At 37.3% G+C, this 12,257-nt stretch overlaps 1 protein-coding gene across 6 annotated transcripts in view; it reads left to right on the top strand.

Annotated features, from left to right (window-relative positions):
* The window catches only part of RPRD1A (regulation of nuclear pre-mRNA domain containing 1A), a 68,046-nt gene that overhangs the window by 25,854 nt on the left and 29,935 nt on the right, over positions 1-12,257 (top strand). For 3 of the 6 annotated variants that reach the window (XM_073332687.1, XM_073332689.1, XM_073332686.1), the window contains one exon: positions 89-264. In XM_073332687.1, the coding sequence (XP_073188788.1) occupies positions 89-264 (176 nt within the window). Of the gene's footprint in view, positions 1-88; positions 265-4,378; positions 10,640-12,257 lie in introns of those variants that run through there. The other 3 variants (XM_073332684.1, XM_073332688.1, XM_073332683.1) reach the window with 2 other exon arrangements.

Raw genomic sequence — 12,257 nt, 5'->3', positions numbered from 1 at the left:
GGCATGGAGTAATTGAAGTGTTAGCATGAGAGAGCCTGAGAAGATTTTGTAATGTATTGCTATTTTTTTTTCTTTGCTTGTCTTTTAGATAAGGAATCTGGAGAACAGCTTTCCAAGATGGTAGATGATGCTTGTATGGTACTGGCGGATTACAATGGCAGGTTGGCGGCTGAAATAGATGATAGAAAACAATTAACTCGAATGTTATCAGACTTTCTGCGGTGTCAAAAAGAAGTCCTTGCAGAAAAAGAGCATAAGTTGGAAGTGCGTAATATTTTGTTCAGTTAATCCATGTTCTTCATGAAATTAATTTTGATATGTTATAAATGTTTAGTTGGTTTAAACTTTCTCTCAAAGGTAAATATTAGATGCCCACTTCGAGCACATGACTAGCAGGAACTTCCTAGCTTCAAAACTCTAAAACCATTAAGCCACTTCCACATTAGGTGGTATGTTGAGGGAAAGTCCTCCTTCTATATCTAGCTCACTTCCTTCTTTTACTGCTGATATTGAAAAGGCTCTTTTGGTTATTGTTTTACGCTTGGTCTTCACCGAAAAGCTATATTGGTGTAGTTACTTTGGTTGGGGTGTTTTAAAAATACAAATGAGCACACACTGTTGACTGGCGTAGCTATGCCAACAGAAGCCCTGGTATAAACGCAGCTATGTCAACAGATGGTTCTACTGTTGTAGCCTTCAGTGGTTGCTTTTTCTAAGTTTTGTTCACAGCTTCTGTTTGGGGGGGGCTTACCTAAATTTAACAGAGCTTTCTTATCTGCATTGTTCAAACAAAATCATTTGCTACATGGGATCTAGGAGCTTAACTCTTTACCCAGCTAAGGTCTTGCTTGATTTTTTCTGTTCTGAAATAAGCTATCAGTCACTGTAGTACTGAATTACTACATTACATAGTTTAATGATGTATCATAATTTCATTTAAAGAGCCATGTTTTCCTCCCATCTCTCGGAAGTGTATAATGTTTTTGGGAAAAAATGTCCAGAGTTGTCTAACTGCTTTGAGGTGCCCCAGCTGTCCAAAGATGTTTTAAGGTGGATCGTGAGTTAGGTGATTGTGTGATCTACATCCAAGCATTGCTGCAAGCACTCTCGTCCCAGAGTAACCTTTGTTGGACTGACCAAAAGCTTGCATTCAGTCCATCAAGTTAACATGAAAGATTAAAAAGGACAAATCTTAAAGTGCTTCAGAATCTAGCACAGCTGTCATAACTTCCAACGTTACCTACTTTGACACAAGGTCCAATAAGATTGCCATACAGTTTTTCTTCAGCACCTCCCATGAAGCCAAGTTCCCATCTTAGCCTGAGTGAGTTGAGGTTTTGACATAGAGGATCTGATACATCCTTAAAAGTTCTCTATGCTTTCTCTCAATGCAGGTCAAGGTCTGCAGCTGGAGATGCCACTCAACTCCAAAAGTTAACTGTGTCTGTCTTAGACTTCTGTCTTTGACTTGTCTGTGACTGACTTAGGCCTTCTGTTACTCAGCCCCTTAAAAATGGGAGTGGATGAGTCAGACCCCTGGGTCCTGTCCACAACTTGACTTGTCCAGCCTGATGAATCTCTGGGATTTGACTATAGCTTTTAGTGTTATATGACCTATAATTTCTGGCCATCTAAAACTTTGTCTCGAAGGCTGGCCAACTTGAAAGTTCCAGTGGACTAGCAGCAGTTGGTACTTTGGGATCTGTGCCCCATATATTAAGACACTTGATGTTCTTGCTGTCTGGGAATGATTCTGTCTCAGCTAGAAGTGGTCGCTCTGAATCTGACGAATGCTTATGTGCATATGGCAAGACATGCATATAGTACTGTTTGTGTCCAATTTTTTTATACTGGAACAGTGCTGCCAATTCACTGCTGTCTTCTAGGCTGCTCTCAGACCAGCATGAATTTATAAAAATACCTAACCATTGTAACAATATATCCAGAAGATGGGAGTAAATATTTTCACCTGTTTAGATGATTGACTTATGAAGGATGTCTCGTGGAAGAAATGAAAGAATTTGTCTGTAAGTCCCAGCTTGGCTTTAAGGGACCATTGGGAGCAAAGGGACCATGTTTGACACAGCTTGTATTAGTTTGCAGTGTTTTGGACTTGTATGGCAGGGGAAGGATTTAACAAAAGACTAGTTATCAAGACCCAAGCTGGAAATCTCCGCTCTTAGGGCGCCAATAGTATTCATGGTATCCATGCTATACTTTCACTTGAGAACCTCAGTATATATTGAAGTATCAGTGAACAAAAAAACCCTCTTCATACGAATCTGAGGACAAACACCCATCATGCTGCTGTTGATTTGGTGGGGTCCTAAGACACATTTCCCACATGACTACTTTATCTGACATGGAAGAGCACTACTGCAATTAGGCCATGCTGCTATATAATAGACCCTAGAGATGGAGCCATTCACCAGAGAGTCATGAGAAGTTCTTTCGTGTGGACACACTATAGAGACTCACCACACCCTTTAAATAGTGGTTTGTTGCCCCAGAAAATGCATTCGGACTATAGCTGTGAATAGAGATCTTTGTTTTGTTGGGAAATATCTTGGCCATAAAAAGGAATGGGAAGAAGCATGCAAAGGTCTTGACCAAACTCCGACAGATCTTAACAGTCTTCATAGATAACATTGGGTGATTCTATTAGATTGTACATCTTGCCACATTTGATCTCTCAGAACTAGGGAATTTCTGCATCCCAATCTAAGGTTTCATTCTGTCGTTATAGCTCCTGACAAAGTAAAGCTTGGGTAGCTGTGTTAAGTCCTTGTAATTGTTCGAGAGTCTGCCTGCACTTTTAACTTTAAATGCCAATGATATTAGGTCTGGTGTGAACAAGTTTCTTTTGCCTAGTCTCATGCAAAATATTTTTTTTAATTATAGACTGAGTTTGCAAGTTTATACACTTCGTTTTTCTTTACACGCAAGTAAAAGGTAGCCCACATTTTGTTCAGTTGCTATAGTAATCTTTCTCGATAAATGGCTCTTGAAAGTCCCTGGTTTCACAAGATGTTCAGTTTGTAAAGACTTTTTTTGAGCCACTGACTACATATAAACGCAAACTTATGGAAAAAAATTATGGGCCAAGATTTTTTAAAAAACAGTCTAAAGTTAGACTCCTATATCCTCATTCAGACACTTAAAAAAGAGGCCTGAGTTTCAGAAAGGATCATCACCCAACATCTGTTGATTTCAGTGGAGCTGCTGGATGCTAAGCAATCCTTAAAATAATCAACCAACATATTTAGGTGCCCGAGTACACATTTATGTGATAGGTCAAGATGTTTTCAAGAGAACTTGTATGTATGGCTAGGTGACTGACTGAATTTCTTCTGGTTTCTCAGTAATTCTCAGATGACAAGGTGTAGTTAGAATATGCATGTTATCTACAGTCAGCTTCCAGTCAGTTCCTGTCAAAGAGCTTTGTGATGCAGCTGCACAGAGTTTCTGCATGTGCTTAAAAAGCACTGTTGCTCAGACTTAGCTTTGCATCTTGAGTTTGGATTTGTTATAAGTGTCTAAAAGGACTTGTTTCCAAGCTTATAGATCCTCAGGTAAGTATGTATGTTTGAGATGTTTCTAGAACGGGGTTTGTTTAGATTTTACCCTTCAAACTTAAGTTTTTTCTTTGTATCATCACCATTGTGAGGCTTTGAAATTTGACAGTTGTATTTTGCTTTTTGTAGCCAGTTATTGCTACTGCACAGTCTTTTGATTAAAAATCCTGAAGCTTGTAGTCTTTAGAAGGAGATAGGTAAGTTTTTACTACATATTTTACACATCTCTTGCTTACAGAAAGTACATTTATAGCATCACCTTTCTTGAAGAGTTTTGGGGTATTATGTTTTATATAATTTCCACCTGGTTACTTGCAAAAGGATTTGACATGTAAAAAGAATAAGGGGCTATATTCGTAGCAAGAATGAATGCATGCCATCTGCTGCTGAAGTGGTTTGATAGCATTAGAATTTGAAAGTCTGGGGAATTCCTGCTAGCCATAATCTGGAGTATAGGGTTAAATGAATGGATCGCTTATCTTTTGAAGAGAATTACAGGTAAGTTTCTTTCACTTAAGAACAATATAGCCTTGTTTTGTATGAGTATATCTCTCTCTTCTAAATAACGGGATTTTTATAATGGGTATTTCTCTAAATTAACAGCTTGTTAAAATCAAGGTACAGTATGCATTAAATTTAAAACTTGATGAATGAATTTTGACAGTTGGTAAGTTTTTATATTGGTCATGTGTATTTGTATCAAAAGCTAACCCAGTTGTTTGTTAAGGTGACTGTCATAACACCACTATAGGTAAGTAGTGTCGTTTATAGCTTTAAGTATGATTTCTTTAACATCTGTCTAGCTTCTGTTGCAGGTGGTGGACATGGACGTATCTCCTAATGATGTCACCATCCATTAGTACACACATCCTGCTAAAAATAAATATCAAAATCAAAATCCTGTATTGTCTCTCGTTTTTGAAAATTGAAAAGATAATGCTTTAGTAACCGCTTATATCAAAATGTATTCTTTGCCTTTTCACTGATACTTTCCATTGTTTCACAAACCACAACATGTCTTTTATATCTGAAGCAGAAAATAAGTTTGTTGTCCCTGGAGATTAGAAACTGCAGATTTTAATCTGCAAGAATGAAATATGCAGCAGTTGTGAAGCTAACATTCAAGCATTTTCAATAAATTCAACATCTTAAAGCCCTTGGTCTTGTTAAAAACACTTAGAATGTGGAAACCTTAACCAGAGAAGTCAACAGTTTGACTTATAATGAAGTTGTCATTTCAACAAAAGAGCTGTGCACGTAATGCCATTATTATTTTCACTGCCAATAACTTGGGTGTGTTAGGTTACATCCCAGTGAGATGTGATACAACTTGCAGCATGTGTCCTTCACATGTACAATAGCAAATTTTCTCTCTTGTCTACTCCACCTATCTTTTACTCTTGGTGTTTTGATAGCATAGACATCATGTATTTCAAGGCCCTACTCTGTATTCCCCTTACAACAAACACACTCTTTCTCTCCCTTCCTCTTCTGCAGGAAGTCATTTTGCAGAACATTCAGAAAACTAGTGACTACTGATATTTATTTTTCCCCAAGAAACGTTTTTCTTATAAAGAATTAAACCCAGGATGGGATATAGGTTAATCTGCTGACTCAGTCAATGCAGCTTAAGCTGAATCATATTTTCTGGTTGTGCATAGTATAAAGTTATACACAAGTTGTATATAACTTTTTAGTAGCATTGTGGCCTAATTCTAGAAAATCTGTAAAACCGTGTTTATCAAATGGATATTGGGGTTGCTGCAAACAAATCCATGGTGAAGGCTGTGGGTGACAGAAATGAAAAGGCTTGACAAAAACAAAAAATAACAATCTTCATTGCCCAAACTTACAAACCACTGCATTCGGATGTTTGTGGAGTAAATCTCTCCTAAATTTTACTTCAGGACTGCTCCAAATATCTTTTAGTTTTGGTGTGGTAATATGTAAATGAGACCCTGATATTGCTAGTAGTCATTGTGTACTAAATGCTCCAGTTTCATTAACTTATCATAGCATCAGTGCTACCTCCTTGAATTTGGAGTGGTTAACAGTGTTCCTTCCCACTTTATAATAATTGAGGAATAAATAAAGTTTAAAATGGCCTTTGACCAGCTTTTTCATAAATCCAGTAGCAGCCCCTTTTAGCTTGTACCGATTTAAAAAAAATTCACTCACCCTAATCGTAAAATTAGTTTAGTATTCTGTCATTGTTTTGCCCCATGAGAATACGGGCTTGTTAGAGGTGCACGTTTGTTTTATCCGGGGCCCTTGTGTAAAAGTGATTACCCTTAAGCATATGAGTAGCTTGGAACATCATGCCCTGTATAAACAGCGCTGTGTACGCTACAAAATTGCCAGAGTCATGAAACAATTAATAGTAATTTTTATATTACTTCAGATAATGTCGTTGTGCCTATGGCATGACTGGTGCATAACTCTTCTGAAAACACTTGTTGAAAAACCTTAGATGTTTCAACAATTGTTTTTGAATATTAGCTGATATGTTTTCAAGAACTGGTCACAACTACCAAGATACTGCCTATCCTGTAGTGTAGACAGAGCTGTTACGCTATTAGATGTGCGTGCAGTCGCGTAAGCCTTTGCACTCAAGTGTTTTGTTTCACATGGGCAAATTTGTGTATGAACTGATAAATCTAAAACTATAGGTGTTTTTACTGATTCAGGAATCCCATGACTTTTCTCACCTCTACATATGAATATTTACAAGATAGCATAATATTTCTTGGTTGTTGGGAGTTGAGGGGTGTGGTGCAGGGCCAGGGAAAGTTTTCCTTTTTTGCCTGTTCCCACAGACTACAAAATAAGATGGGCAAAATTGAGATCCAATAGAGAATATTGGGGGATTAAAGAGATTTAAATGTGAAAGTTCTAGGTAGTCAGTGAATCCATAATAGCAATTTTTGTGTAGTTCTTTTTTTAACGTATTCATGCTCAAATAGTTATAGGTCATAGATTAAACAAATTACCAACAATGGGGACTGTTGTGTAAATAGGCATTTCCTTCTCTAAAATAAGTATTTTAGAATAGTTCTCCACATCTTGTTTATGGATCTCAGGCTTCTAGTTCATGGTAGCCTCTGAGTTTTCTTTAATGTTCGGTTTAAAAAGAACTTTCTTATCACAAAATGGCAGTTGTATGTGGTTTGTGAAGAGGCATAACGTGACTTCATCAGTTTCTCCCTTGCCTAATTGACAGTGATTAGATCTGTAATCCTTTAACTGCTTTAGTAGGAAAGTGAATTTTGAATAGTCCAGTGTTTTAAAAGATGTTATTTCAAATCAAGACTCAAATCTCTAAATTTAAAGAGGAGGGTTTTTTTCTGTTTGAAAAGCATGACTTTTGGGGACGCTCCTGATTTTTAACCACTTCCATTTAGTCGAGGCTTCTATTCAAGTTGCTGTTCTCTTCCATTAGACAAGATTTTATGTTCAGGGCCAGCTGAGTATTCCTCATTTTCTATATTTGTCCTGATTATATTCGTAAAATACCTCTGCACAGGCATTCCTGTTTTTAATCCTGATCTCTCATGGACAGGCATGTCTGTTGCCTTGACTTCTATGCCTTCTAGAAGCTCTTAGTAAATAATTTAAGATCAACTTGTCTGTAAACAAGACTTCTCTTCCCAAAAGGATGTTCTTCACTGCCTTATTCATTTGAATGTTGTGGGGAAGCAGCAAAACATCTAAATGCACTTCATAATGTGTAAAATCAATGAAATGGTGCCACCTTTTGAAAGAGAGATTTGTAAGTGATCTGCGCTACAATATCATTAGTCGGACTGTTTCTGGTGCAGAACTTTCCTAGCTCCAATTTGTGTGGGTTTGAAATAAGATAATAAAAGTGACACTAAAAATCTTCTCATTTTATTTTAAAATCTTCACCTCTCTATTAAGGTATCAAGGAGTACTTGCCTCTGTATACAGAATAATTCCCTTCTCTACAGAATTCACTTAAGTTCAGATTTTTTTTTGTAAATGTGAACACTCTCTAAATGTGTAATACTCTGTTTATATCAGCTGTAGTGGTTCTGGGATCAAACCTTTTATTTCATTTCTGTTGTGTGAGCAACAATAGTAGCTACGTGGCTAGTGCCTCTGCCTTGTCAATAGGACAGATTTTTTTTTTTTTTGGTTGGTAAACTATAGTAGGACCTGGAAGATACACTGGGCACAGACATAACTCAGTCATTTTATCACTTTTCTGACCATCTTGAAATAGGCCAGGGATTCATGTGTTCAGGGCTCCGACCTGAACTATTGAAATCTTCTCTACCTGTGTCTGGATACAGAATTTGTGAAGAAATTCTGTAATGCAGAGAGACTTATCTGCTGAGCTAAAAACAGAATATATGTTGTCTTCTCTCTCTCTCTCTCTCTCTCCTCCACGCCCCCCCCCCCAAAAAAAAACTACAGGGAGTTTTTTAGTTCTTTGAAAGTGAGTTGTTCTCTTTCTTGTGCTCCTTTACAGTAATGGCTGCATTCAATTATTTTAAATTCTACCTTTTTCACTGGCAAGATCAGGTCTTTAATTTAAACCTCTTCCTTGGAAGACTTCAGTATTTTTTTTGATAGACTAGACTGAAACTAGACCTTCAGTTCTCCAAACCTTAGAGAAGGATGGTCCAGTGGTTAGAGCATTGGCCTGGGACACAGGAGACTGAGGTTTAATTCAGTGCTTTACTACAGTTGTCTTGTGTGACCGTGGGCAAACTACTTAAGTTCTCTGCCTCAGTTCCCCCTCTGTAACATGGGGATAATAGTGCTTGTCTGTCTCACTGGGTTGTTGAGGATAAATAGGTCATATATTACACTTCCATTTACATCTCATAAAGGGTCAATCAGTTGTTAAAATCCAACAGCAAAAGGTTTCTTACCATGACTTATAACCATCTATACCACTTTCTCCTCATGTCTGTAACATGCTTATAAAATCTGTTAATCATTTGTTTACCCTTTATAAACAACTTATAAATTGAACCCTGGCACAGGTATGAAGTATAATCAATAAGCATATTCAAATGACTGAGTTCCGCAGATACTATGATAATGTGGGTCATCAGTATATAAAACCCTCAATTGAAAATGCATTAGACCTAGGCTTCAGCCTTTTGTGATTTGCCAATCCCAGACCTTCAGCAAAAATAGGATCTGATATTTCTAATATTTAAGTGGTAAAAATGAAGCCAGCCTTAGAATGGAAGGATGGGCTGGGGCCTAAAACACAGGACTTGAATATACAGAGACATGGGTTTAAATCCTGGCTTTAATACAGTCATCCGTTGAGAGCTCTGGCAAGTCATTGTGCTGTCTGAGGGTATGTCTATACTGCAGTCAAGGGGCATGATTTGAAGCTGAGTAGACAGACTTAAGCTAGCTTTAATAACAGACTGGCATGGGTATTGGAGCAGTGAACCATGACAATGCATGCTTCAGGGCAGGCTAGCTGCTTGAGTAATTGCTTCAGGTTCTGGATGGATTTGCATCACATGTGCTGCTGTGGCTTCACTGCTCCAGTACCTGAATTAGGTGGATTAAACCTAGCTCAGGTATGTCTATTCGAGCTGTAGTCGCACCCATGATTGCAGTACAGACATATCATACACCTGATTCTTCTCTCCAAAACAAGGATAAATTTCTACTGTAATTAATCATTGGTAAAATATTAGAATTCTTAGGTTGAAAGTGAAAAGTATTACCAGAAAGGAGTAGTATAGGGTAAGTCCCCCACAATTTTATTTCTTTGCAGTTCACATTTTTAAAGAAACCTCCTTTAGCTGTTCAAATTTGATTCTACCATTATCTGTAGAGTCACATCTGAACTTTTACATTGTGGCTTAACTATAGCCTGTAGGAAAAGTATCTTAGTGTATTTTAAATAGGTTCACATTCTTCCATCATCTGCACTAGATTGGGGTGCTTGTACTAATCTATTTAAAGGTACCTCAGTACTAAGAAACTAAATGAGGGTAGTGGTCTCTTATTTATCTGAGACCTGCTACTGCTGTTGTGTGAGGCTTTTAAACAGATTATTCCTGGCTGCTGTAAGCCAAAAGCTTAAGATCCCTAAACCAAAGTGAGTGGCTCTATCTCATACATCTTCAGAAGAACAACATTTTGAGGTATGTAATGTAATGGGTTATTTTTGTTTATACTTTGAAAACTGAAGTGATTCCCACTGCAAACTTCAGTGACAGAATTTTTTTTCTTGGAAGGAGTTGAAATATATGAGGACTTCTTTTTTGCTTGCAGTACTCAGATGCATTCACTGGTTAGTCAAAATACTTTGCAATAAGCATGTAAACTGGGTTGAGAGAAAATGGGAAACTGCAATTTAATGTTCTAATTACAATCTGAAGAGCATAGTTTTAACTATATAAAATTATTCTGTTACATGCTAAGATCACTTTGAGTAAACATTTCACTCATTCATAAAGAAAACATCACATGTGAGTGCTTGGTTTAGGTTCTGCATCTAGAATCTATTTTTTTCTTGAAAATGGTGCTTGGGCAGATGTGCTCTGTTTTGGTCATATCTGCCAACTAATAAAAAAAATAATGGCCTCATTTTAGAGGTCCTGAGAACCTACAGCTACTGATGTTAGGGAGCCATCTGTGATTACTACCTTAATGTGAGGCCACACATTTTTGTAAGTCTTTTTGCCTCTGCAGAAACAATACTGCTCCTGTTGAGTAAACTGGAAGTTTTTCTGGTACTCACATCAATAGAATTGTTAATCAAGGTCCAATTGCAGTCACTTGTGCAACTTGACTTTAAATGACCACTTCCCCTCACTTTCTCCCCCAATTAGAATTTGTGCTGTGTATTTTGTTACATCTGTGTGACTGGAAAGGCCATAGAATTTCACAGGTGTAACAGATGGCCTAATTTGAAAATCAGTTGCAAATTGTAATTATTGGTAGTCATATGCTGCCCTACCTTAATGATATTATATGAGGTGGAAAGAACACAACTTTTGTTGAGAAGCTTACTTTACAGGAGCAGGAATCAAACTTATTTTACAAATGTTCTAAAAATTTATGGGAAAAGATCAAACCTGGAAAACTTCAGTCCAAAAATTGAAGTGAGAAGGGAATGAAATGGGAATTTCTGCTGCTTTAGTGGATGTGGTGCTTCTGTTACAATAGGAATATCAGTACATATTTTTTGGTGGGGAGAGAAACTGTTTTAAACACCTCTCCAATTATTGCCTTTCTCTTGGGCTGAAACTCAAAAGATTACACTTAAAGGTTGGGTTTTTTTCCTGCAACCATACGATTTAGAAACATTTTAAGTAGAACCTCAGATTTTTATAGACAAGTTTTATAGGACCACCAAAAAGGTAATGAATATTGTACACCTGTGACAGCTCAGTCTGACCCATGCATGTAATTAGACTATTAATGTTATTTTGGACACATTGGAATTTTATTGCTCCAGAAAACACTGTGCATATGTCATGTGTGAACTGGCTGCTTGGAAGGGCTCAGCAGAGCCTGATAAATATATTGGCCTTTCCAGTGACAGTTGAAACTTGATGGGGAAAGGAGATGGTAGAACTTTTTTGCTTTTGCTTTACCTTCTTTAGCCTTTGTGTCATTGGAAGATATCGGGCAGGTTTGATAACATTTCTCTGCCTCAGCCATCCAGTTCGAATGTAGTGTTAATGAGGCATACAAAATATGATTTTCACATAGAAGCTATATCTCTGCATAATTAGTTCACTGCTCCAATGCATTTATACAATGATGCTAGACTACCAAAGCCTAGCTAAGCCCTTTCCCTTCTCTCTGGTTTGACAGCCCTCTCATGCATTCCCTCTTTCTTCTCCCAGTGTCCACTAGTTCCTGGAGGAAGTTGTATTTGTAATGCATATTTAGTCATTTTGACAGTTGTCATACTCATGCTTCAGCAAACACTTCTGTCTGAAGAGACTTGATGCAAATTTAAGATTGACAACTTAAATGCACATGGATAAGGAAAAAGAAAAATATATGAATCTTAGGTATGTTGCATAGCATATAGAGTAAGGAATGTTTAATAGCACATTACATGTGCAATAAGTTTGGATAAATATTTGTGTGAACATTGTCTTCATGTGGCTAAAATTTCAACTTCAAGTTTTGTTAACCTGAATGTAAAAACAACAATCTCTGGAATTCAGTGAAAAAAATCAAAGATAATGTTTTAAAAAACAATTCCTCTTGCTCCACATTACCATGTAGGTGAGGGGAAGTAATGAAGTTGCATCATGAGAAAAAATGTGGTGATTAGTGTTATCAAAAAATTAACAAATTTAACCTTGAACTATTGTTAAAAGCAAATTCTGGAGCTAAGGAACTCCCTGCCAAATAGTTAAAATATTGGGACTATTCGCAGAAGTCTTCCATAGGTTCTCAATTCAGGCTGGTGCATACAGGGACAGCTGTCTCTAATATAACCAGGACCAAAACTATGCAGTTTTGTAAATCAAAACCCACCACTTTGAATCACATTCAAACAGGTACCTAATACAGGTCATGACATGTCATGTCCTTCACACAGGACATGCCACAAACTAAGCAGGAAGATGCTGTCAGCACTAGTTGAAGTTCTGTGTGAGAAAAAGATAAGGTATAGTACTGCAATCTAATCAAAGTGACACATTCATGGAGCAGCGC

Source organism: Lepidochelys kempii, chromosome 2 (genome assembly GCF_965140265.1).
Source record: "Lepidochelys kempii isolate rLepKem1 chromosome 2, rLepKem1.hap2, whole genome shotgun sequence".
NCBI lineage: Eukaryota > Metazoa > Chordata > Testudines > Cheloniidae > Lepidochelys > Lepidochelys kempii.
Note: the sequence above shows the minus strand (reverse complement) of the source record. Positions and strands in the feature narration are given on the sequence as shown.